The 27,397-nt window shown below is 36.5% G+C and overlaps 1 protein-coding gene across 4 annotated transcripts in view; it reads left to right on the top strand.

The window, feature by feature from the left end:
• The window catches only part of AQR (aquarius intron-binding spliceosomal factor), a 54,046-nt gene extending 28,606 nt beyond the window's left edge, over positions 1–25,440 (top strand). For all 4 annotated transcript variants that reach the window (XM_080344623.1, XM_080344624.1, XM_080344626.1 and 1 more), the window contains 14 exons: positions 414–483; positions 2,349–2,459; positions 3,991–4,100; positions 6,365–6,500; positions 8,204–8,413; positions 9,242–9,379; positions 10,252–10,323; positions 13,396–13,583; positions 15,184–15,355; positions 18,588–18,758; positions 19,959–20,044; positions 20,842–21,016; positions 21,941–22,054; positions 24,917–25,440. In XM_080344623.1, the coding sequence (XP_080200749.1) occupies positions 414–483; positions 2,349–2,459; positions 3,991–4,100; positions 6,365–6,500; positions 8,204–8,413; positions 9,242–9,379; positions 10,252–10,323; positions 13,396–13,583; positions 15,184–15,355; positions 18,588–18,758; positions 19,959–20,044; positions 20,842–21,016; positions 21,941–22,054; positions 24,917–25,168 (2,005 nt within the window). In that variant the 3' untranslated portion in view covers positions 25,169–25,440. The remainder of the gene's footprint in view (positions 1–413; positions 484–2,348; positions 2,460–3,990; positions 4,101–6,364; positions 6,501–8,203; positions 8,414–9,241; positions 9,380–10,251; positions 10,324–13,395; positions 13,584–15,183; positions 15,356–18,587; positions 18,759–19,958; positions 20,045–20,841; positions 21,017–21,940; positions 22,055–24,916) is intronic.
• Positions 25,441–27,397: the final 1,957 nt, after the last annotated feature.

Genomic DNA, 27,397 nt, shown 5'->3' with positions numbered 1-27,397 from the left:
TTATATTTAAATCAAACTATTTTATTATCCCCTTTCTGTTAAAAAATTCCCTTGAAGAACAATGAAAAATACTTTTAGTATTGTGTCAAGATTTTCAATATTAAGAGGATCATACCTAAATAATTTTACAGCGTTCTCAGAAAAGAATAACTCAATACAAACAGTCTTTTAGATGGGATGATTTTGTTGTCATGTGAACATGATATACTGTCTTGTTTAGAAATTGCAAGATTGTCATGTTTATAAAGATGACGGTTTTAATGTTGATTTAGTTTATATAAAAGTTTGCAGGCGTGTAGTTCTGGAGAAACATGTAGCCAATTAATTTAAAGCAAACTTGTGAAAACAATTGCTTTTATCAAAACTGTTGGCAAAATCTATCAATTCTCTGATCTTGTTTTGCTTTGTTACAGCAATACTATTCCGTTTACCCATACTCAGATTGAAGCCATACGTGCAGGAATGCAACCTGGACTAACTATGGTAAGAATATTTTTAAGGATTTTATACTCTTATTTATTTGATTCTGGATTTATTCAGTGAAATACCAGTAATGCCCATTTCTGTAGCCTTGTTGAGGTCTCTTCTATTAATAGTTAAGTATGAAAAACTAACATACAGAAGTTCAACGTCCTTCCATCTTCAAAAAATCCTGCAGAAACACATTTGATCTCTGTGAAACTGTCTTGTTTCAGTGGCTGAAGACTTTCCACAGTAACTAAATATACTTTTTCAGTGGCTGAATAGCTCATTTTAAACTGTAAAGCTGTTGACGTGCCTGTCACTGTTGACTGTTTTAAATTACTTGCATCATTTTTAGTTTGATCTAACTCCATTAAAGGAAGTCATTGAATTGTCTTCATGGAGCTTTTTTTCTGCTGTCTTGTGAAATGTAATGTGTAATCCTTTATATCCTACTAAGTTTCAGAACTAAGAAGTTACAAACCAATCCAAAGCTGTAGATTTGTTATGAAAATAAATTTTGCTCAGTGAATTTCTGCAAAGTTCTTTAAGGTTTGCTGCTCTCACACTTCAACTACATGTCTCTCAATGAAGTACAGTCTGTACTGGGCATGACTAAGTGGAATATTTGACTTTTTTCTGATAATTTTAAGTTCTTCTTGGTTTATATAGGCAACAATGCTAATTTTTAGGTTTTTGTACTGGTACTGTTTTGTACTGTACTCTTTCTCCTCTCCTTCCTCCTTGTGTTTTACCAGTCATTATACACTCTCTAGCTGGTACACAAAAGATGCAAGGCAAAGGAAAAAATAAATTTCAGTAGAATTGGATGCCTTTTGTCCCTGCCTAAGTGTGCTTAAATTAGTAGTATTGGAAATGTGCATAAAAGTTACCTAAGTTCTTGGCAGTGTTTTTGAGTATGGTATATTTTGTAGTAGGCTGCAGCAGAACTTTCTTCATTTTGATAGAATATCAACTTTAAGATATATTTAGAAATTAAAGTCCTTTTTTTGAATGTTGTGAAAATGCCACAGTGATAGATGCTTTGAATTTGACTATTAAACAATGTTGGAAGGGTTTTTTTGCAATGACTTAAACTGCTGGATTTTACACAGAGTATTTGTCTACAAATACCCACAGCAGTGTACAGGAGTATTGTTTTGTATCAGTGGTGTTGTCAGTGGGTAATAAGATTGTGAAATTAAAATGTCTGTATATGTGTTTAATGTATGTTGAACTGTTAATGAACTTCAGTTGCAAGTGTGTTTTTGTTTCTGAGCATGTACTTCTGATTTGATTGATTTGATTTTTTTTTTACTACATCACCCACTTTTTGCAGGGAGAGGAGGTAGACTGAGAAAACAATTGCATGATATAGGCCTGTGTTTTATTTCCTGTCATGTCATGTATTTCTGTCTAATATTTTTAAGCAATACAATCCTAATTGCTTTTGAATGCAGTGATCAAAGAGATTCTTTAAGTGATTTCATAGCAATTTTCTGTGGAGATACATAAGGAACCTGCTATTCTTTGCTTCTTAATGCTGAACAAATTACTTTGAGGTGCTTTATAATACTTGGATACCTTTAAAATGTCTCAGGTCTCATTTTTTGAATGTTGTTGGTATAATTTAGCCTATAAAAACAGTGTCAGTGTTACTTCTATATCATCAGTTGTAGATTTTTGAGTAAATAAAAATAATGGATCTTTTTGGGTTTTATTACTTATTTTATATTATTTTTCAGTTGTGTATTTTGTTGGGTTTTTTTCACTATTTCACCTATGTTTAGCTTGTCCTGAGGCTATATTTCTGTATTGTGCAATATTCTGACAAATTGTTTGTTGATTTTTGTTTGTTTTAAATTTGTTTGTTTGTTTGTTTTTAGGTAGTAGGTCCACCTGGTACTGGAAAAACTGACGTAGCAGTCCAGATAATATCCAATCTTTATCATAATTTCCCAGAACAACGAACTCTTATAGTTACCCACTCTAATCAGGTAAAGTGTCGATCCTGTATGAAATTTTCCTGAAATTAAAATAAAGAACAGCAGGTCTCGTGGTCAGCAGGTTTGGGACTGCAGTTGTCTTTTAACACTGAAAATTTGAGTGGCTTGTGTGCAGTTTTGCCAGTTTCATAGTCTGAAATGAAGTTTTTGAATTTCAGGTTTGTAGTTCTGAGCTATTTATCAGAAGTTTTCAAGCTGTTTAACTGGTTGCGGGTAGAAATTAGGAAGTATTTTGAAAAAGTTTTTGCACAGTTCTTACAGTTGCACATTCACTGCATGTGTGTCAGATTTTTGCTAATTAGCTTTAACTGACACTGATTGCTTTGTGCTTCCAAGGGAGGGCCTCTTCAGCTGAATGATTGCGTCTCATTCATAAGAAATAGAGCCTGTCTGCTAATTCTCAAGCATATATAAAATAAGAGTAATAATGATAAAAGTCTTAAAGATTCTTACTCTAAATCTTCATCTGGTTTGGAAGGATGTATTTCAAAACCAGCGTTGTCTGTTTCCTGATCTCCCTAATTAGTCTGCCCTATCTAAGTTATGAGCTATTTTTACTGAGCATACTACTTTGAAAACATTCATCTTTTTCCATCAAAGCAAGGTCAGGCACTTACGCTGTTGATCAAAAAATGATGGATGATGCTTCATTTTGGTGAGGAGTTATGACCTGGAATGATATAGGCCAGTGGGTTGTGGGAGAGTAACAGATAGTGAGGTTGAGAGAAAGGGCTGAGAGCATCTCCATTGCAGAGTAAAGAAAGGAAATAATTTGAGGCAGGTAGGAGACTCTTCTTACCAGACAGGACTTATATGAGAACATGAACTTGAAATTGTACTTCAAGAACTTAAGTATATCTTAGCAAGGATTGTTCCCTAAGCCTTGACACTATAATTCAACATGTTTGCATGTCTTCCAGCTGACCTGAAGTGGAGCTTGCTCATGTTTATTCTTCATTTCATAACTTGATGGTCCAGTGCTTGCAAACTTGCTCCTTTGAAATATGCTGAATAGAACAGTTGATATGAAGCTATTAGAGAAATGAAAAGTTTAAGACAAGAGATCTAGCTCACCTTGAAGTTTAGTTCAGCAAAATGTATTTATCCTTATGGAACAGAGTCAGAGCACCTGCTGGTCAGTACCAGATCATATTCTTTTAATGTACAGTAAAAGTTCCATGGTTTAAAGTCATTTAACAAAGTCAGTGTTTGCAAAGTGTGCTTCTTGAGACAGTTTTATAAACTGACAGCTTTATCAACTAAATTAAGTGATAGAATCAAATTTTTAAATTTTAAAATCAGATTTAAATACAAATGCAAATACAAGAGTTTTAGTAGGCTAATTTACCTATTGTCAAGATTAAGAGCTCTAGTTTCAGTATGAACTTAACGTTTGCTTTGGCTTCCATTTATACCGAAACAAGCATAATTTCCTAGCTGGCTAGTAATTCTTCAGGTTTTGCCTGCAAGAGCCTCTGAACTTCTAAAAACTACTTTTTCTTCTGTTCTTGTCAATCTTTAGGCCTTGAACCAGCTGTTTGAAAAAATCATGGCTCTAGACATTGATGAGCGCCACCTCCTGCGTCTGGGTCATGGAGAAGAGGAATTAGAGACAGAGAAAGATTTCAGCAGGTGAGAAGGGAGGTGCTAATGATAAACTCACTTGCATAAACATCATAGCTTGTTCAGAAACTCAAGTGCTTGAATAAAAGTATTTCATTATAGTCTGGGCCCGTATACATGCTATAGAATTGATCTGGTTTATGAGAGAAAGTTGAATCATAAAGGCAGGTTTTTACAGTTACAAATTTTTTGTGCAAATGTAATATCACTTCTGACTGCTTTGCATTCTTCAAAATATTGCTTAACTACAAAGTTACATATTTCATTGGTAAATAACACATTATGAGGAATACATGCGTAAGGAAAGCTATCAACTCTGTATCAGTACAAAGACTTAAGAACATGTTCTTGTAAATATTGGTACGTTTGTTATGTGTTAGTCCAATTGACGTCAGTAGGATTACACACATTTGTAAATATAAGCGGGGGCATAAGGGTCATGCACTGGAAATAACTGAACTGTCCGGGACTATTATAGCAATACTTTGTCTTTAAAAGCTGTAGTTAAAAATTACATATAGTCACTAGAAGCCACCCACATACACATAGTTGAGCTTCATTTAGAAAAAGTAATACTTTGTGGTTTTTTTAAATTATTTCTATAATAATTTGATAGCCAAAATCATAGTGAAATGATACCATGACAGATGTCTATGTAGTATTATCAGTGGTTTAGTATATTCCTTGAACAGTAGTGCTCATCATTAAAAGGAGTTTTATTTGAGACACTTTACATTTTCTATTTTATTCTTTTCCAGGATAAGTCTAGACCTATAGGACATTACTGCAACTCTATGGGTTCTGGCAGTTTGGGAGGGGGAATAAGGGTTGAGGAATATATTTGAAGGTGGGCTGCACTACTCTGAGAAGTTTATCTCCCATATACCTTTTGTTTGTTTTTTAGATTGCTTCTGAGTGTGTGGTTTTTCCATGTCAGTCTGCTTTAGAGGACACACACTGCAAGATTAGTATTCCTTTTTTGCTCCCTCTGCAAATATAAGAACAAGGTGGAGAGGAGTAGATTTAACTTGGACTGTCACTTAAACACAAAGGGAATCACAGCTTAAGAAAATCTTTGTAGCAGTGAATGGATACATAAGAGGACACATTACTTGAATTGTGAGAAATAAGAGGACATTGGAAGTGTGAAGAAAAACAAACCACTGGTTGCAGTCACTTATGATGGATTAGTTTTATTGGAGAAGAAAAAAAAACATTTAGTATTCCTAGGATCTTAATTTTTATAGTTCCTGAGGATCTTGTTTTTTTTCCAGTTGTGAACAATATCGTATTCAGTTGTGTCTTAGTAACTTTAGATCTCCAGCTTTAACTACTCTCACACTTCTAAATAAAACAATAGAACCCATTGTGATTACCAGGGATTGTGACAGGTTTTTTTCTGTGCAGAAAGGATATTTTATGAACAGTAAGTTTAATAAGAACTTGAAAGTTAGCCTTTATTCACATTTGAGCTTTTAACTGCATATGCACTTTTAAACAAAGGTGACCCATTCCTCTCACTTCTTTAATTCCCCCCATTTATACCACCTTTTAATTAGTTTTCTTTTTTTAGAAAATGTGATTAATTGATTTTTGTTGTTGTGCTGCTTCTGGGAGCCGGGGGGAGTGCATGGAATAAGGAAATGGATTCATAAAGGAAAAAAATGGGCTTGAGTTGTGTAAGAGGAGGAAGAATGGAAGGAGTAGGTTACAAACTAGTCATAAAAGTTATTCAACATGCAGCTGTGAGTACAGGACCTTCTGTGTTTGGATGCAGACCTGTCTGCTATGGTGGGCTAAGCTTTATTTCAAGACATTTTGTACATTGCTGAAGGAAGTCAGCCTTATCATACCGAAACTTTGGATATAGATTCTATTTATGATGATCCGTAGGCTTGTATAACTTGCTTCTGATTGTGTAACATGCAGTGTACTGTGGTTTCTAAACAGTCCATTGGAAGTAATGCTTTTCTGCTTTGCAAGTACATCATGGGAATGTTTTACTACCACTTATCAAGATTTTGTTGAAGTGACAGGATAAGAGGATCTTTTTCTGCAGTAGTGGCTCTTGCATGGCTTTCAAAATTATTAGGGTTCACCTGATAGAAGTAGTTGGCAAGTAGCAAATTCTTGGGTTTTGGAACCATGTGGTAGTTGTGGATTGTTTTTAGGAGGAGTATTGGGGTTTTTTTTTTGTGATGTCTCATTGTGATACTTAGGTAAAACAGTTTTGAATTAAATACAAATTATGTTATATTTAATCTATTTTGTAGATATGGAAGAGTTAATTATGTGCTGGCTCGAAGACTTGAACTTCTACGAGAAGTTGGGCGATTACAGGAGAGTCTTGGAGTCCCGGGAGATGTTTCTTACACTTGTGAAACAGCTGGTCACTTCTTCTTGTACCAAGTAAGGACTGAAATACTACTACAGAGACTATGACCTCAATATGTTATGAAACACTTTGTAAAAATTGGAGTGAATTTTTCAGAATAGAGTCTAAAAACCCCATATTTTCTCTGGTGGTTCAAAATACAGTAACCACTAAAGCTATATTTGTAACATTACTTGTGCTGCTATTGTTTTAAGTCCTGCCTGATGACTCGACAATTGAAAGACTAGCATTTCTGCCCTTCATGACTGCTGGCAAAGATTCTAACCTGAGGTTTCTCCTTCAGATAGGAAGATCTGGGGGCTGTTCTACATTTTGGACAAGCATTAGAGCAACTACTTGATGGTCCTGCTAGAAAGCTTTTATGGTGTTAAATGACTGTGAAATCGGATGTATAGTATACAAAACAGTGATTTTCTGTATATTCTATATCCCTCATTTCCCTTCCATGTATTTATCGGTGACATGGTCTACATCGGTGATTAGTGTGGCTTAAGCAGACTTGTGGAGTGGTACTTAGGACCAAACATGCATACTATGTATGTTTTTACAGAAGTTACTCCAGGCTGGCTGTAGTGTGGGCCTAAACATTAAACGGAAAACAGGTGTTGGGGAGTGCTAGGAGCACTGCTAGAGCTCATCTTCTGGATCAGTTTCGTCCTAAAGGAATCCCACTTTGAATTTAAACCAAAGTACTATAAGTGGAAATGATAAAGTGATTTGCTTCTGTATTGGGTTTATGTGGCGAGCTTTAGGTAGCAGGAGGCTGCAGGGGTGACCTCTGAGAGGAAGCCAGGGGCTGCTCCGTGCTGGACACAGCCAGCTCCAGCAGACCCAGCACTGACCAAAGCTGAGCCCATCAGTGACACTGGTGGCACATCTGTGAAAACATCTTTGAGAAAACACTGTGCAGCATCTAGGGGCAGAGAGGGGAATGTAGGAAACAACCAAGGTCAGAAGGAGGAGGGTCAGGAGGTGTGCCAGGCACCAAAGCAGGGATTCAGCCATAGCTTGTGGAGATGACCACGGTGAAGCAGGTTGTCCCCTGCAGCCCACTGAGAACCATGTTAGACCAGATGTCCACACTGCAGCCCATCAAGGACCCCATGCCAGAGCAGGTGGATGTGGCCCTGAAGGAAGCTGCAGCCTGTGGAAAGCCCATACTGGAGCAGGGGAGAGGAGGAAGGGGTGGCAGAGATGTGGTGGGATGAATGCGGATGACAAGTCCTGTTCCTTCTGCACTGCACAGGTTGGGTAGGAGGTAGAAGAGTTGGGAATGTAGGAGTGAAATTGAACCTAGGAAGCAGGAGGGGTTTGAGAAGGAAGGTGGTGTTTTGTTTTTTTTCCCTTTGTTTCTCACCATTGTACTCTATTTTTAATCTGCAGTAAATGAATTAAATTTTCCCCAAGTCAGTTCTGTTTTTTCTGTGATGGTACTTGCTAAGTGATCTCACACCAGAAGCTTTTCCATCTTTTTTTCTCCCCCTGTCCTGTTGAGGAGGAAAGTGAGAGATGCTGGGTAGGAGTCTGGCAGCCAGCCAAGGTCAACCCACCACAGCTTCAAAAATGTCATCCTGATACAAAGTCAAATGCTAATTTACTTATACCTTGCTTTTGTGATAATTTAGAATCTTTTTTTTAATACTGTACATGCAAGACTACACCTTGCCAAGGACTTTGATATAAACACACTTAAGTATGACACTTGTGTTTACCATAGGTAATGTCTCGTTGGGAGGAGTATATCAGCAAAGTGAAGGTTAAAGGTGGAAAATTGCCAGATGTTACAGATGTCTCCAGTTTCTTTCCTTTTCACCAGTATTTTGCAAATGCTCCTCAACCAGTTTTTAAAGGCAAATCCTATGAAGAAGATATGGAAATTGCTGAAGGGTGTTTCAGACATATTAAGAAAATATTTACTCAGCTTGAGGTAAGACATGTAACTATTAAAGGTAAGTGGATTTGTCTTCACAGTTCCAAAATTCTCTTTTGCCCTACATCCTAAAAGCAGTATATACACTTTGAGGCAGCTTCATTAACTTGCAAGGCATCTGGGTGAGAATTTCCACGTTAGAGTAACAGAGGCACGTTTCACAACAGGGACAAGGGTCTAATCTGTTTTATTTTGATCTTAGTAAGGAGTCATTCTGCATGTTCCATTTTCACTGATTAGGTCACTGGGGTTGGTATGCCTGTCACTGCTCCTCTGATCCTCACAGGATCTTTTTATTTACAGTGATTTGTTTTTAATCAGATAACCTAGAAGTAACTTAAACAGATTATCTTGTATTTTTCCCAGAATTGCTTGAGAGGCTTTTAAAAGTTAGGGTAAATGTGATCTTTGTATCACTTGGTCATATTAACTGTGTTGGTCTTCCTGATACTGAATTCAATGTGAGGTTATGATACATTAAAGTAGGAAACAAGAAAATATACTAAAACAAAATTTGGGAGGATTCTGAGAGGGTTCCTCAGAATCAATTGAATAATTGTCTGCAAATTTATATATGAACACAGGTTGCAGAATTATTTGATGTGTTTATAATTGTTTTTTGAAATAACGTTGTTTCAAGGTTTAGCGTAAAAAAAAAAAAAATAAAAAAAAAATTCAGATGTGATTGTTAACAGTAGATGCCTCAACTTTCTTGCCTAATAATACTAAGAAGTTGGCCAGATAGTTTGAGTTAATATATTTTATAAGCATTATGTATTTTTTTTTTTTATTCTGAATTTCAATATGTGATTTTCTTCTCCATAGGAATTCAGAGCATTTGAACTTCTCCGCAGTGGCCTGGATAGGTCCAAATACTTGTTGGTGAAAGAAGCAAAAATCATTGCCATGACTTGTACTCATGCTGCTTTGAAACGACATGACCTGGTTGAATTAGGTTTCAAAGTAATAATTATACGACTGTTACTACACTAATTGTTTTTTGGGTTTGTCCGCCCCTCCTTGTATAAACCTTTTTATCTGTCCTAAATCTAGGCAAATAGATTGAGTTGACTTTTTTTTTTTAACAGTATGTTTCAATTTGTAATTTTATTGAAGAAAAATTTAACTTCTGTAAGTAAAAGATGAGATCACTTTTTTATATATACAAAAATGCTTAATAGTGCATATCTAGAAAAGAAAAGTTAGTTTTGCAATATCAGATAAACTGCAGTGATATGATTGAGTAATAAAGTAAAGGCAGAATTGGGGAAAATAAAATGGCCTTTATAACTTTGTTTCCTAAAAAATGAACAATATGAGGAAAGAGAACTTTGATGTAATTCTGTTTTCATTCTGCAGTGTTAACCATAAGTATTAATTTGGTACAGATTTTATCAGACAAAAACAAAACAAAGCCCACCACCAATGATTCTTTCAGTATTATTTTTCTCTGATAATGCACTGGTTTTTATCACAAAAGTGCTCCTTTTCTGCTTCACTTCAAAGATACCAAATTAGTTTGCTTCACTGCAGAAAGCTTTTCTGTTGTAGATGGCTTATGTCATAAGGGAAGCACATCATGTAGTTCAGTCATGGATTCCTTCTAGATGTAAGCCCCGATTGGCACAGATAGGTCTGCCATTGATGTAGCAGAATTTCACCCCCTGACATTGATTTTCAATAATACTGATATTTTTGCCTATAAGGTAAAATCTTGTTGTAACTGTCCTGCCCATCAAAAATGGAATGAGTGATGCTCTCTTTTGGTAGGCTGAATAACAGCATTAATTTGTATTCCTTGGTTGATGGACATCTCTTTACTTTTTCTTTCTCAGTATGACAACATCTTAATGGAAGAGTCTGCTCAGATTCTGGAGATAGAAACCTTTATACCTCTCCTGTTGCAGGTTAGACCTAAATTATAAAACATATTATAAAAAGCGATAAATGAAAATCTGTGTTCTTGAACGTTATAGAATATTGAAAGGAAAATACTTTGTGTAGAAAGTAACCTAGAACTGATACTTGCCATTTATGTGGACACTAAGAACTTTGACATTGTTCTACATTAGTTGTTTATCTTTTTCTTTTTTTTTTTTTTTTTAATATTATGCAATAACATGTTCAGACTGTCTTGAATTTTTGTTTGTGCTTCCAGTGAAGATTATCTGTGGTTGCTTTTAGCCACCTGAGCTTGAGAGGCATCACTTTATTCTTTTAAGAGCTAGAGGGTTTCATATATAAGTAAAATGTGCTTCTGGCATGTCTGTCACTGTTATCTCTGCAGTCTCAGATTATCAAGAGATAAAACCCCACCTCTGGAAGTGAATTATGGGCTCCTTCAGGAACTCTGTATGAACTCTTTAGTTGCAAATCAGAAGCTGATGTGTGGGAAGTCAGTAAAACTAAAGACAGTCTATACTGTTGATTTGATTCTTACTCTAGTGGCTTTCTGAAAAATACAGTCTGCATTTGCTAACATTCTAAAATTAAATTTCCTTTCAGAAATTTTGCCTAGATCAGATATTTTCATTGAAAAACAGTAATTCTAAGTCTTCTGGAAAACCACATCCAAGCTTTTGCATTTTTCTTCTAAAAGAAAATTAGCCTCAATTGAAAAAGGCGTGATAGAAACTCTGTGAAACATTTGATGTGTTTGTAATTGCAGCTCATAATTTTTCACTTTGCTCTTTAAAAAGGAAGATTAGAATACAATTACAGGAAAGTGACTCAGTATGGGCCTAGTGCACAAAAGAATGTGCATGTCCAAGTTAACCATATTTATATTAAATCCCAAGTCCTGCTCTCAAGTGCTGTTTAACTCTGTAGATTAAGCTTTAGGGACATTAAAGTAGTTCACAGAGTCACAGAATGTTAGGAATTGGAAGGGACCTCAAAAGATCATCTAATCCAATCCTGCTGTCGGAGCAGGAACACTTAGATGAGGTTACACAGGAATGTGTCCAGGCAGGTTTTGAATGTCTCCAGAGTAGGAGACTCCACAACCCCCCTGGGCAGCCTGTTCCAGTGTTCTGTCACCCTCACTGTGAAGAAGTTTCTTCTCATACTTAAGTGGAACCTCTTGTGTTCCAGTTTGAACCCATTACCCCTTGTCCTATTGTTGGTTGTCACCAAGAAGAGCCTGGCTCCATCCTTGTGACACTCACCCTTTATATATTTGTAAACATTAATAAGGTCACCCCTCAGTCTCCTCTTCTCCAAACTAAAGAGACCCAGCTCCCTCAGTCTTTCCTCAAAAGTTCTTTAACACCTTCTAGATGCGTTAAAGACTGAGGCCTTTTGATAATTCTGAGCAGGTAAGGAACTAGTTCACCCTCTAAACCTCAAATACTGCCTGAACTCTGAACATAGGAGCGCATCTTTCTCCATCTTGTTTGGGGTGTCTGAAGAGCAAACTTCTATGGTGAGGCTTCTCACAAATCATAACACAACATTGTACTGCAGTGCTGTGTTATGAAGAAATCCTGCCTGGCTTTTACCATAGTTTTCATTGTTTATGAAATTATTATAGTGAAATAAGCATCTTACAGCGTTTTCCAAATGTTTGAATAAGCATTGAATAACCAGATGCACCAGGCTGGTGAGGGGAAATAAGTGTATCTGAGCAATGCAGAAGCTGAATAGTTGTGCAGTTAGAGCAGACCATTTAACCGTACAGCCATATTCTGGGGATATTCCATGACCTTATTTACAAGAATCATCCAAATAATCGTTGAAAATTGAGAGGTTTTTTTAGTGAAACCTAAAGAACTAGGCTTATAGAGTAGTAGTACTTAATTTCTTGCATTTGCAGTTCTGATTAAGATTTTTTTTTTAAAAAAGAGTTCTTTGGAGGGCTCTTTGTCCAAGACTGATAAGAGTAAAATGATTATATAGAATGCTTGGTCTCCTCCAAAGCCATAGCCTTTTGGGAAGGGGAAAAAAAAACATAATCTTTTTCCATGCCTTTGAAAATAGTTTCTGTACTCTTACTTTATTACTAAGACATCTTCAGGCTTGATGAGCTGGAGAGTCCACAGTTCAGTTTTCCTTCCCTGCTCTCTGATCAGAGAAGGGCTTCAAAGCTCTTCTCCTTCAAGTGTCAAAAAAGAGAACTTTATTTCTGTCTTGAATAATGCTCCTATGGGGAAAAGGAAATATCACAGGAGTGTGTCAGAAATGAGGGTCTGAATTGCAAAACTGGCAGGTGGAAGTCTTCAGGATTCTAATTCCTGGATGATGTTACCTGCATATCTGTTCTTTTTTGTCCCTGTGTTACAATATTCCTTCATGAGCTCTGTCAGTGTGTAACAGAGGCTCACAAAGAATGGTGAGGAGCTGGAAAGAGAGAAACCAAACATACTGAAGAGGATTCAGTCCAAGGGCCAGGGTGAGGATTAATTAGAGGCACATCCTGGTCATGGAAGAGGCCATGCGGGAATTCCAGAGACATACACACGAACTACAGAGACACTTGAAAGGCAGGTTTGGTTTGTGCCTCAAGCATGTGTGCACTAAAACTGTTTCAGATGCTTCAGGCAGTTCATATTCACTTGTCTCAGAATCAAAAAAAATAAGGTTTAAAAGACTGTTCTAGTGTAATGGTACTGTGTAAAAACCAGGCTTTTTACTACTACAACTTCTATAATTGTGGTACTTCCTTTTGTCCTCCAGTAATATGTTACTTCTGGCCTTTATAACAATGTGATATGATATTTATCCTGATGTTTCCCTCCTGATTTTAAAAGACAAACGTACTTGTGGCTTTACAATAAACAATACTTTATTTAAAATACCACTCCCTTTTTCTGCTGATAGATTGGAAAGAAGCTGATAGTCTTTAAAATGACTGCAGTGCAGTGTAGTTAAGAACAAAAGCTGAAATTCAGGACTTAGACTAAGACAGCCAATTTGACTAATGATGTGTTGTAACTGAGTGCCTTGATTATATTGTAATAGTTGTAATTATTTAATTCTAGAACCCACAGGATGGATTCAGTCGATTGAAACGGTGGATTATGATTGGTGACCATCATCAGTTGCCACCAGTTATTAAGAACATGGCTTTTCAAAAGTACTCCAACATGGAACAGTCTCTTTTTACACGGTTTGTTCGTATTGGAGTGCCAACCGTTGATTTGGATGCACAAGGAAGAGCAAGAGCAAGGTGAGACAGAGAAAATGGCATGTCTAGCTTGTAAGAAAATACCAGGTTAAAAATGGGAAAAGTGCATATATAATTTTGGAAACTTTGTTTATATTGTTAGGACCGGAGTTTGCAAAATTGTAATTGAACTGCTTTGTTCCATTTGTTTTGGCATAGACTAGGAGGGCAGATTTTATTTTGCTGAAATGCAATCAGATTTTTCTTTTTTTTTTTTTTTTTTTTTTTAGTAGTTCTTTGCTATTCCATGAGAAATTTAATGAAAAATAAGACTCTTCAAATTCCTGTAAATATTAAGTGTTTGGGTTTTTTGCAGCCGAGACGTTTTTGCAGAAACTTCCTTTTCTAAACTAATATATTTCATATATTCAAGACTAAATAAATATTTGATTTACATAGTGTTGAATATACTAGACTCTGCAAAAAGGTGTTTTTCTTGTAGTATTTCATCAGAGCTTCAACTTTGATTGGAGACTAGCAGGTTGTTCACACAAGAGCATAAAGCCTTTTTTTATATTGAAAGATAACTTTTTTTAATCCATGTATGTTATTTCGTTGTGATAACTAAGATGTTAAATTCATTTATTGTGTAAAGTGCGTATTCATGGTATCACATTAAGAAGGAAAACTAAAACAAGAGAAATTTACTCCATATAAAATCTTCCTACCCTTAAGTTTAGTTTTAAATCCTAATTTTTTTAGGCATAAAATGGAGTGAACAATATGAAGTAGAACATTATTTTTTTTAATGTAGGAAATGTTTGGGATGGTAGAATATTTTTTTTTCTAGTCATATGAACAACACTATGATTTTAAAAATGCAAATTATATCTGAGTATGATGATAAATGAAGTTTGCCTTCTCAGCAAAATTCTTAGAAATAAGAGAGCATAAGAATTCTTTCATTTTGTGAGCAATTTCTTGATAAAAGATTTTTTCCATGCCTTCCTACACTTTGTCTTTTCTGATCATGGGTAGTTTCCCCTTGAACTATCTGCTATTTTATCTGGTCTGGATATTGTTGTACATTCATGTGGGTTATATGACTATCCCAATATATACCATTGATGGTTCAGAATTGGGTAGATTTTAATTGCTTCTCTTCAAGTCGCACATGAATACATGGCAATACGCAAAATAAGAAAATAAATTTATTCTTGCGCTGAGAAGCTTCGCAATGGATAATGCCGAATATCCATTTTCCCCTACTCCTTTTTGTAAAGAAGCATCAATATTCCTTATATTTTGTTATCCATAAAAGTTTGTACTAGATTTCTTTGCAAAATTTGTATCCTTCAGTTTAAAGCTGATTAAGTAGAACAGGCTTAGGGCTGTGTGTGCTGCACTGTAGTGAAATCTGAAGAATTCTGTGGAAGAGAACCACAGAAAAAACAACTGAATTGTATTGCTGGATGATGCTGCATATTGCTGGATAGCTTGTACAAGTATGTTCGTTCATATATGTACAGACTATGCAGCCAATTTTTTTTCATTGAAAACCTACAGAAGTATTAATCTTGAAAGTGAGGGGTTATGTGCATCTGAACTACTTTGAGTTCAAGAATCCGCTTTAACCATTTTTGGTTTGTGTGGTTTTGGACAGTTTATGTAACCTCTACAACTGGCGGTACAAGAATCTGGGTAACCTACCTCACGTGCAGCTTCTGCCAGAGTTCAGAACAGCCAATGCTGGGTTTTTGTATGACTTCCAGCTTATAAACGTGGAAGACTTCAATGGTGTGGGAGAGTCTGAGCCCAATCCTTATTTCTACCAGGTAAGAAAAATTTTACATGTATACTTTATTTAATCTGGAGATGGCTTATTAAATCTGCAGTGAGGACAGACTATTAAAATGCAGTAAACATGTTTAATGCATGTTCTTGTATAATCGAGTTGTGTATGCATGTTTTTTTTCTCCTTTTAATGAGTTTTAAATGTTGGAAGTGGTAACAGATCATATGGTGCTTTTGCTTAAAGTGAAGGTCTTTGCTTGATATTTGTGCTTTCACAATACTATGGGAGGGGTGAGATTTGGCATGTAATTGATTATGAAATGTTGTTTTGGCCTATAGCCAATTTAAGTTCATTGTAATTCAGCTGTACAACTATGATAGTCAAGAAGACAGTAGCATTTCCCTTGTACATGAAGGATCAAATTTTGCTCTGTGGCACTTATTTGAGTTTGAAGAGTTGCTGTATTGATTTGATCCATATGTAAGAACACTAAAAAGCTCATTCATAAAAGACTGAAACAGTACTGCAAGAAATAGATACAAGAGGCAGAGAGACCTTAAGGCTGAATTAAAATGCCAAAAAACCCTTGACCTCGAAATTTCTCGACTTTCAGCAACAGCCACCATCTATTTCCCTCAAGTATAGGAAAACCTTTTGCAATTGTAGTGAGATGCTTATATTTTCAGTCCTTTTATTTTTCTTGTTTTAAGAACAGTGATAAACTCTGGTGCCTAAATCACCAGTTTGGGTTTCAGAAAATTTATAAGCTGGAGCTGTGTGCAAGTTAATGACTTGTGCTGATTTGACTGAAAATGAGTTGATTTTTCTTCGTGCAGTTAGAAACCTTTCTTTTTCGTAGCTAGCACAGTCATTGTTTGGATTTAGTTTGAGAAGAGGAAGGTAGCACCCTGGTACAGAGTTAAAGCTTTTAATTGCTGTTGTCTGGGAGGCAAGAATGTTCTGAGCGCTCTACTCACGGGGGTGACGCAGCCAGGAAGGGGGGCATAGATGGGGCAGAGCTTGATTGACATTGGAACTGATCAATAAGAGTACTCCATGCCATTAGCATCATGCATATTTAAGGAGAGTTGGGATCTTCCAGCTAGAGACAGAGCTGGGATGGACACGGATGGTGACCTGTTCTGGTTCTGCTCCATTTCAGTGAAGTTCTGTTTGGGAGTTTGTTTGGTTTGACCTTTTGCCATCCTGCCGTTTGCAGGGGCCTCTGGGCCTCTCTGGCTTTTCCTCCCTTCTCTCTCTGGATCAGCTGTTGGGGACCAGGTGCTACTTCCTGGGACTCACCGCTTGATGTTGACAGAGTTCATGAGAAATTGCGTTGAGTATCTTTTATTGTGTATTCCATTTCCGTGTTATACGTTTTATTAGTAGTAGCAGCATATTAGTGTTATTTTATTGAACTGTGTTAATGTACAAGTTTCTCCCTTTCCTTGCAATTCGCCCCCCTGTTTGGGGGCAGGAGCCAGGGGATTGGGGAAGCAGCTATAATATTAAGGAAAGCAAATAATATACTTTAAGATTATAGGATTCATGGCCCTTTTTCTCATGTGAACATCCTTGAGAGTTATGTTAATCTGTTTTTTTACAGGTATGAAACATATTCATAGGTTTTGCTTGGGTTCCTCTTGCCTTTTTTTTAATACAAACTAGTGTGCTGTGAAGAAAGTAATGGTGAATCATAATCCAATTTATCTTATCTCTAAATTGAGGACAGAGTTGTTTGGAGGGGAGGGTTTCTTTTGTTTCTTAAGCTGTAACACTGTAGTGTACAAGCACTAAAAAGTTGTCCTATGGGACAGGAACAGCTGAAATTAATGCCTTAAAAATGGGATTCTAGTAATTGAGAATCTAAGCACTGCTTCAAACCACTCCTGGGCCACAGAAGAGCGAGAATGCTCACACAAAATCACAGAACACCTTTCCCATTACAACAATGCTTTCATGAACAAATTCTTCTAATACTTAATATGGTTGGGTCTTTTTTTCACGATCTTGAGTATTGAGAGATATTAATGGAGTATGTTGATGGCATTGCCACCATGTGTTATTTCTCTTTGTGAATTTGGGCATTTCTTTCCAGACTTAAAGGGGATTGAAATTTGTAGAATAGCTTTACACCCACTAGTGTTTGATATGCCTGCAGACCCCACTTAATGAAAAAAATAAATGAGGCTGGTATGTCCAGCCTAGTCAAATATATACCAAGTGGGGATAAGATTCCCAGTATAATTAAAGCAGGAATTAATGTCAGCAATTGAGAGCAACTTTTTAACCTGAAAGATATTTTTTGTTGACAGAAAAGGGATTTAAATAGGCTACAAATAACTTCAGTCTGGAAATAGGACAAAACTTCCTATAGCCAAAAGAGTGATGCTTTGGGATGGACAGGAAAAAAAAAAAGTTACAAAATTACAGCTGGTCATTTGAAATTGAATAGGTATGGTCTGCAGAAGTAACTGGATTTGGTAATCCAGATGTCTGTCTCCAAATTAGCTGAAAGGAGTTTAGTTATTGTAGTTGAACTGGTTCTTACTTTCAGCTTACTGGACAGTGCATCATTGCAACTTCTTTTGCATGCTTATTTGAAGCCATGTTATATTGACACTAAGTGTTTTTTAAACCCTTGTATTAGAATACGGCTATCTGTAGATTATAAACTTCTAATACTTTTTAACATATAATAATTCCACAGTTTTACGTAACAGATTTTTTCAGCATCTGACATTTAAGAAGGAAGAAAAATGAAATATTGTATTGGTTGTGTTCTGTAATAATACAGTTACAGTGGCAGTTACTTTAAGGCAGACAGCTATAAGCATATAAATGCATTGAGATGCAAATATGTGAATATTTAGTAGTCCATAAATATAATTTAAGTGTTTTAACGTTTAATTATTGTATCAAAGGACTATTAAATATTTAGAATTTAACCTTGTTGGGATAAAACTTCTGAAAGCTTCTGAAGAAATATTGGAAAGTGTCAATTGATGACTAACAGCAATTTTGCTGTAGATATTTTCAGCAGATTCCTCTGAAGAGGAATCAGAACAAAGTTATGAAACCTGCTTGTGGTTCTTGTATTCTTTCAAAAAGACTTTTATCAAATGAGCAGAGAAACATCAGATCTAGAGACATTTCTCTCAGTGCTGAGATTTTTGTCCAAAGACATGATAATGTCAGAGGTTTTATTCTTTCCAACCTTACAAGTTGAGTAACACCTTTTTTTTTTTTTCTTCTCCCTATTTAAACTTAAGAATCTTGGTGAAGCTGAGTATGTTGTGGCACTCTTCATGTACATGTGCCTGCTTGGTTATCCTGCAGACAAGATAAGTATCCTGACAACGTACAACGGACAGAAACACCTGATCCGCGATGTCATTAATCAGCGGTGTGGAAATAATCCACTCATTGGGCGGCCAAATAAGGTGACTTTGAAGATATATCAGTCATTGGAGTGGTTCTGGTTTGTTTATTTTTAAATTGGCATATTATAGAACACACGGATTTAGAATCATAGAACAGTTGGGGTTGGAAGGGACCTTCAAGGGTCATCTAGTCCATCCCCCCTGCAATGAGCAGGGACATCTTCAACCAGATCAGGTTGCTCAGAGCCCCATCCAGCCTGGCCTTGAATGTTTCCAGGAATGTGTCATCAACCACCTTTCTGAGCAACCTGTGCCAGTGTTTACCACCCTCATTGTAAAAAAATTTCTTCCTCATGTCTAACCTGAATCTCTCCTCCTTTAGTTTAAAGCCATTACCGCTTGTCCTATTGTAACACACCCTTCTAAAAAGTCTGTCTGCATCCTTCTCATAGGCTCTTTTTAAGTACTGAAATGCTGCAGTAAGGTCTCCCTGGAACCTTCTCTCTCTAGGCTGAACAACCCCAACTCTCTCAGCCTGTGCTTGCAGGAGAGGTATTCCAGCTCTCTGATCATCTTGGTGGCCCAGTAAATTCACAGCTTTCTGTGCAAGTACTCCCTGGTTAACTGCGCATATATTAGCCTACATTCTATAGAATTTCATAGAGTAGTACCCTCATTCCTGCCTGCTTGTAATTTGACATACGGAGTGAAGTTTGTGAAGTTGGAATGGCTTACAGACTACAAGGGACAGAATAACTCTTTGTCATTTATTTTGTCCTCCAAAGCAAAACACCAAAAAACTCAAACAATTTTTTTTTAAAAAACAACAAACAAACAAAACCACCACCACCAAAAGCCCACACCTTTAGGAAGATCCACCCAGAGTAGAAATTATTTTATCAAACGTATGATGGTGAATGTGATGAAACATGAAAAACATGGTTAAAGCTTGTATTATAAAACTGGTATCTTTCAACAGTCTTTTGTTCTTAGCACCCCCCTGTTAGCTGTCTGAATTGAATGAAAATGTGAAAGAAACAGCATGCAGTCAGATAAAAGCTCCTCCCAACATGTCCCAAAAAGAACAGGTTGATGATTTTTGGTTAGAGACTAACTATAACAAAGTTAAAGCATTCTCCTTACTCTTCACGTTTACCGTAATTTCAATATGAAAATGATGTTAAAGTTTTGGTGTCCCGTTTTAATTGAAATGACAAAGATTAACCTATGGAGGTTTTTTCTTGGTCTTTGATTCTATAGGTAACAACTGTGGACAGATTCCAAGGTCAACAAAATGATTATATTCTCCTTTCACTAGTGCGTACCAAAGCTGTTGGCCACCTTAGGTATGTAAGAAGATTCTCTTGTAATGTCATTAAACTACATGTTTCCTGTATCTGAAAGATGTTTATAGTACTTCATACAAAAGTGTTCAATTATTTCAATATGCAGTAGAAATGAAGTGTGATGCTATATATTGAATGAAGTCCAAACAACTCCTTTTATGACTGTCTGGTACCCTCTTCACAACCACTTTATCCTTTAATAATGGGTCTTACGCTATAATTAGTTCATATTACTGCAGATAGGCTGAACTTGCTTTCACCCTAGTAGAAAGGCAGGAATGTAATGCTTGTTGAACAAATGTGGCTTAAATTTTCTCATAGATTCTTTCCTATAAGTCAAGTTTTAGCTTGTTTTGCATCAGAAGTGTTTAATTGCTACATAAATTGCATTATGATGTGTAGATTAAAATGTTCACGCTTCAGTTTTGTGGTGAGGTGGAGGAAGCTTTGTCTAATCAACAGTAATTAGAAGAGTATTCAAACTCGTGTTTATTCATTCAGGGATATATAAGTGCTATTGTGACTTGTTCTCAATGTAAATCTTTACCTGTTAAGACTAGGAAAATAGTAAAGGGTAATTTTTCATATTGTTATTGGTACAGTGAACCCTCATACATAGTGGCTTTGGTAGTTATTGAAACAGTGTGTAGGGGGAAAAAGAACTAAAGACAAAATAGCATTTTAACAGGTGGTTTTATATTTCCTATAATTCAGACTTCTGTGTACTTCTAGTTATTTTTATTTTAACTGTGTCATCTATGAAAGAGAACATGATTGGTTTTATTTTTTTTCTAAAGGGATGTCCGACGATTAGTTGTTGCAATGTCAAGAGCCAGGCTCGGGCTTTATATCTTTGCACGGGTATCGCTGTTTCAGAACTGTTTTGAGCTAACTCCAGCTTTCAGCCAGCTCACAGCTCGACCACTTCACCTCCAGATCGTTCCCACAGAATGTTTCCCAACAACAAGACAGGTAGGAACAGCTGCTCTGAATTTTGTTACCTGTAAGGAGAGTGTGTGTTCGCTCACTTTTTTTGAGTGGGCTGTAAGAGCTGGGACTGTCTTCTCTGCTAAACCAGTGACTCTTGGATAATCATGTCCCTAGTGTTACGTTTTATCATTATGTGCACGTAGCTGTTTCTAACTGACTTTTCCACAAAACTTGGTTATCAGCGTAACTGTGTCGTGCCTGCTTTTTCCTAATTTTTACCAGTGTAAGTGATCCAGTATTTTTCTTTTGTGTTAAATAGGTAAGTTTTTAGTATGTTACATATTCGTCTTGTAATGAAACAAAATAATGTTATTTTAAAAAAAAAAAGCCATGCAAAGCTAGTAGCTTCTCATTAAAAGAGGTAAAATTGCACTCGACTGAGTAATTCAAGATAACCAATTAAATAAAAAAAAAAAGGAGGAGCCCAAAATTCAGTTACATATCGTTCCCTGGCCTTAAGTGCTGTTGACAAGTTTGGAAGAGAGCCCTTCATTTGAAACTCTCAAGTCCACTGTGCAACAAAGAATGCAAAGTGTGTGGTCAGTGGGTGAGAGCAAGAAGGAGCTGGACTTCAGTGGACAAGCAGGCTAAGTCCTAACCTGACTGTAAACTATTTGTGACTTGAATATGTTAAATGACTCAAGCCCAAAACATACTTTATGGAATAGGCATCAGAACCCAGCCTTTCTGGGTTTGAAATGTCATCATTGGATTGCCATATCCTGATAAATCCAGTTCCCCAAAGTATAATAAGACCTACACTTTCTATTTTGCTAAATAATTCAGCTGGTTTTTTTTCTTTAAAAATCATTACTTAATTTCTTGGGGTTTTTGTTTTCTAATATAGTTAAATTATGGTTGCTTTGCTTTGTTTGCTGCATGTCTGCTTTTTTTCCCCTTCCTTAGAATGGAGAAAGACCATCTCACCAAATACATGTTATTAAGAACATGCCTCAAATGGCTAACTTTGTGTACAATATGTATATGCACATGATACAGAGCACACGCCACTATCAGCAGGTAAGGACCTTCTGATTTTTGGAAAGTGTACGTTTAAAATGAAACTTTTAGTAAGCGACACATGATGCTGTTGAGTTTTGAGACTGTTGCTGTCATGTGTAAAATTCAGGAAGTTTTTATGACCGGAAGTGAGAATATTGAGGTCTTTAAAATCTTGCAGTAGCAAGAGCTGGATCTTTTAGTAATTTGAGTCCCGATTTAAGGCCCCAAAACCAGCAGTAATTGGTGCTGAGTGCTAGACATGGCTCTGCCTGGACCCTAGAATTCATTGTTAATACTAAAGAACTAGTCCGTGCGTTATTGAAGTAAACTTATGTGTTATGCTTCAGGTGCAGTGCAGCAAGTGGTATTATAGCACCACTGCATGGTGCAATAATGTTTTGTATGTTTTGTAACAGAGGTTTTCATGCCAAGCCTGCAGTGTGTAGAAAGAACAGATCGTGTCCTGGAACCGTTTTAACCATGTTAGCTCACTGTGTTATCCAGGCTGGTTAGCAGCTGTAGCATTTTTATTCTGGAGCAATTTTCTTCAGCACTAGTTCAGCACCAAGCAGAATAACATGGGGATGGAAGCAGTGGTAGATGCTTTCTCGCTTCTGTACCTAATTTTGTCAGGGTTTAATTCCTTAAGCAGAATTCAGAACCCAACAGAAACATCTTGACTTCTTATATATGTGAGCCAGAGCTTTAAGGTAGTTTAGGTAGTATACTGAGCAGAAAGCTGCCTTTACTCAGTTTCCCTGCTGGTTTTTGCTCTTCTGAAGCATTTCCACAAGTGGAAAAAAAATGATGTGAAAGGATGCTACTCACTCTGTTTTACCTGTGGGAAGAGTGTGTGAGCATAGCTTTGTGTCCTTGGACAGATTAGTCCAAAGTACTTGTCTGTGAGATACAGGTTTTGTTCTTTAATGCAAGGATGTTTCTCTGTCCTCTTCCTTCTGCCACTAACTGTTTCATCTAATGTGGAACAGTGTAATCAGTAGAGATCAGAACCCAAAACTTCTCCTTTAACTGAATGTCAGACTTTCAGATAAGAATTGCTGAGAAAAATTTTCTATCCAGTGTATCTTGGAAATTTTATTTTTTTTTCTGAGGGGCATCATTTCAACCAAATTTGACACAAGTTGCCACCCAGAAAAAGTCTTTGCCAAGAGGACAGGATACTTTCTTACTGTTTTGGAGGAAGTGTTCTAATTATCTGTCTACTGTAGAGAAAAGGGGATAGGGAAAGAGGAGTGACACTACTAAAATCTCCTGTTTTGTTAGAAAGCCATTGCTATAAGCACACGACAAGTCATGTTTTGGAGCCAGTTTGTCTAATACAGTAGGAGATCTCAATGATGCAGATTGTCAGATGGAAGTGAATAGCCATGGGGAAACTGAGAAATTAATACATGTCCTGAAAAGCCAGTGATAGCATCTAAATTTTACCAAAAGATGGGTTTACTTGACACCTTAATCAAATATGGTCCTGATCCTTCTGCTAATACCAGGTATTCTTTTCAGCATCCTAATCTTATCCATTAGTTACAAAACTGCCGTTTCCCTACTGTGGCAGAGAATCACATTGTCCTTGCAGGAAAAGCCAAAAAGTGAACTGCAAAGGAAAAAGTAGATATTAAATTTCTTTTACCCTATTTAGTACAACATGATAGTTTGCCTTTTCTTTTTCACTAGTCTAAACAGTAGTAGTCACAAAGCACAACATGCATCTAACTAAATCACAGAAGTCTGAATGTCTCATGCATCAAGAATATATTTTTATAAGTAAAGGATCTCTGGTTTTGAAATACGCTTTTTCTGTGAACAGATGGTTTCTAGAAAGCAGTAGGATAACTTCGAAGTCTATTAGAAATGCTTTTCATATCTCTTCTGGTAATCATAATTGCTTCATAGATTTGCCTATGCTTGTCAGAAATTCGTGATATTAGTGTCATCTAATTGAAGATAAGACTTCACTACAATTAAATACTTAATTTATCATGGGAAGCAAGTTGCCTTTAAGCAAAACAAAACTAAACAGTCATCCATGGAAGGTTTATCGAGCTTTCATTTCACAATAATCCAAGGAAATACCCATCATGTCATTAAATAATGTCAGGCTGCAATTAGTGTGAGTGTTTCTGCACAGCCTGGAGTTATGTAGCTTTCATCCATACTCTTCAGCTCACTGTATTCTTGGTATTTTTTTCCAAAGTCTGTAATATGGCTACTGTTGATGCTTATAATGTTCTGCAAACTACCTTTTTGGTTGTGAGCAGAACATTTTTAATATACTAAATTAGCTTTCCAGAAGCCTTATGTGAAAAATAGCTGAGCATTGCTTTAACTGTTACTGGAACTGGCATTGTTCTATATTTGCAGCCATGGGTAAAACTTGTATAGATAACATTCACACAGTATTTTATAAGACGTTTCAAGGAGAAATTACTGGAATTAATTGCTAAAGACATGCCCGTTAAAGGCCTCAAAAAGCAGCTTAAACATACCTAGAGGTTTGAAATGGTAATAGTTGAGATTTCAGTAGGAATGTGCTGGTTGCTCCAAGTAGGGATCTACCATAGCCCTATTACTTGTCTCTGTTTGGGATAATGAAATGTGTTTGATCTCCTTGGATTGGAAGTTTTTCACACCCTCTCCAGGCAAAAAAAAGTGTCTAATAAGACCATCATCTGAGCCAAGATCATCCCTAATTTTTTTATATAGCGGTTAAGTCCCTAGATCTTCTAAATTTTAAGTCTTTGTTAACTTGTTATCTTTTCAAAATCCTAAATAAAACAATTGAAGCTAAAATAGGAATAGATGCCCAAATAGATATATTCGTTGTGAAAACTGAAAATCCTTTCTTTTTTAATCATCTAGCGTTTACTGCCCCCACCTGCCATGATTGAAGAACCAGAAACTACTCAAACTCAAGAGAGTGAAGTAGAAGGTGACGTGCAAGGCATGCAGGAAGATGTAGAACAAGAAGAAGAAAATAAGGCAGGGGAAGAAATTGTAAAGGAAGGAGAATTGAAAGTGGGCGAAGCAGATGAACATCGAACGATGCCAGAACACCCTGGAAGAGACAGTGATAGTGGAGACAGTGAACCTGAGAATGAGACTGAGAAGTGACCCATATGATGTTTTACGTCTACATGCTTTGGAAAATAGACAGGGAAGAAAGCAATTAGAAATATAATTGCTATTTTTACATTGACTTTTGAAAATGGTTGCTTGTGTAATGTGACCTGTTTCATATATTTTTCACTGGATGCTTTGTGGACAAGCAAAATGTTTGGCAAACATTTTACTGAGTTCTTGTCAGTATCAGTAATGTAATTTGTTTAATGGCTTCAAATGATACATAATTTCCTTTTCATAAGTTGTTGAGTAAAGATGCTTTTTATACCACTTTTGAATATTTGACCTTTAATTCCGGCACAGAGTTTATCCATTAAACGTCACTGAATAACTACATTCAATATTGGTCAGACACCCTTCATAGTTCCATTTTGCAATGGAGAATTCCTTAAGCAGAGCTGTGCTCTTATACACTGAGATGGTATTTTAGGCATAGGCTCAAGTTCAGTAAGATATTTAATTGTATGTCTGAGAGATGTGGATTACCATGGGACTTGGAAATGTTTTAAAGCTTTATTGAACTGGGCTGTTAGCAGGTTTGCAGATTTTCACAAGGTCCAGGTACTTGTAGCAATTTCTTGTTGACTTCTGCTCCTGTTTTTAGTTGATGGTTATTTACAGAAGGAGATGCAGCTTTTCAACAGCACTGTTTTTTAAATTAATCTTTGAAGTAAATTTCTTTTCCTTTAAAAGGGCACAGTAATTGCCCGGGACAAAGACACATGAGGAAGAAAAATGAAACTAATTCCTTGAATGCAGGATTTGCAAAACATACAATATTGATATTAATGATATAATGTCTGAGTAGTTTTCTAGGGTAACTTCCAAGTGTGCATCTTTCATAAAGTGATCAGAGAAAGGTTTTCCCTGGTTCTTTAAGAGTACCTGCCAACTTGGCAAATTATTCATGGTTTTCAATGAGACTTAAGAATTTCCAAGTAGATTCTTAAACAAAGCCATAACCATAGGAACACCTTTTATTGCTGTCAAAGGGAAAATATTTGGTTTTCAAGTGTTGCAGTTGTGAAGCTGCCAAAAGGATTTCCTCACTAATTTGACTAGAGAATAATTAACTTAAAAGCTTTTATTAATAGCATTGAAGTTCTTTATTTTTTGCAATATTTTTGTAGTATGAGAAAAAAAATGGTGTAAAATAAGCCAAGCTCCATGAAACATATCTATTGCATACTCGAGAGTCTGTGCTGAGATCTCATCTACCCCTCCCCCTGAAATCATTCTCCTCAGCCCCCCATCAGTTGGAGGGGAGCTCAGGAGTAACAAATCCTAATACTTGCTATGGGTACACAGTGTTCTCTTACATTTTTCATTTGCTGAAGTGAAGTTTTCTAAAACAAGAAAACCAATAATTTGAGCAAAGTGTGTGTCCTCTCATTGCTTGTTTTGATTGCAAGGGAGTATGCTTATTACCAAATTGTCTGCCTTGGGAGAACAGATATCACAGTGTTGAATGCTTGGGTGGTAAGTTTCATGCAGCAGCATTCACATGTTCATGCAGGGTCAAATAATACAGGGTCTTCAGGCCACAAGCAGCTAGCTTAGGGTTGTAATCTTTATTTTCCAGCCTATCTTCTAGAAATATTTGAGTCTGACAATTATTTATGGTACTTTAGGAATTGGAAAAGGATTCTGGAGCTGTTATTCCAAAACAGGTAATTTAACTGACAGAGATTCTATCAGTAATTAGGATGGAATGCCTATCAGCAAGCACCCAAAGCTGAAAGGGGCTGCGAAGACCTTTAGGAGTTGTGCACAGTTTGGGATGAAGTCTTGCTGTTGGTGTGTGACCACACCTGCCCATGCGATGCTGGGTTGTTTGTGGGTGCCAGGTGCGTGTGGTCACTTGTGGCTCAGTCCTCGCAGAACAACAGCCAAGTGCAGAGTTGTCTGAGACTACAGTATTGCCCTAAAATGGTGAGTGGAGTTGTAGTGAGGGTTGTTTCTGGCAAAAGTGCAGAAACTTGAACTCTATTGTTTTCAGGGACATGATAGTGTTAGGAGAATGTATTTTCAGAAGTCTGGAAAATCGTGTTTTTCTTGTAGCAGTGGTGAGAAAGTTCTTGAGGCTTTGATTTGGAGTGCAAAATTAGGGGTTTGAAGCTTTTTTTCCCCAAAAGCTTTTCAGTTCTGTTTTTTATTTTTGGTGAAGAATGAACTTTATCTTTTACACCAATGTAGGTTTTATGTTCTACTTACAATTTC

Source organism: Nesoenas mayeri, assembly GCF_963082525.1.
Source record: "Nesoenas mayeri genome assembly, chromosome: 5".
NCBI classification, from domain to species: domain Eukaryota; kingdom Metazoa; phylum Chordata; class Aves; order Columbiformes; family Columbidae; genus Nesoenas; species Nesoenas mayeri.
This window is presented reverse-complemented; position numbering and strand designations above follow the sequence as displayed.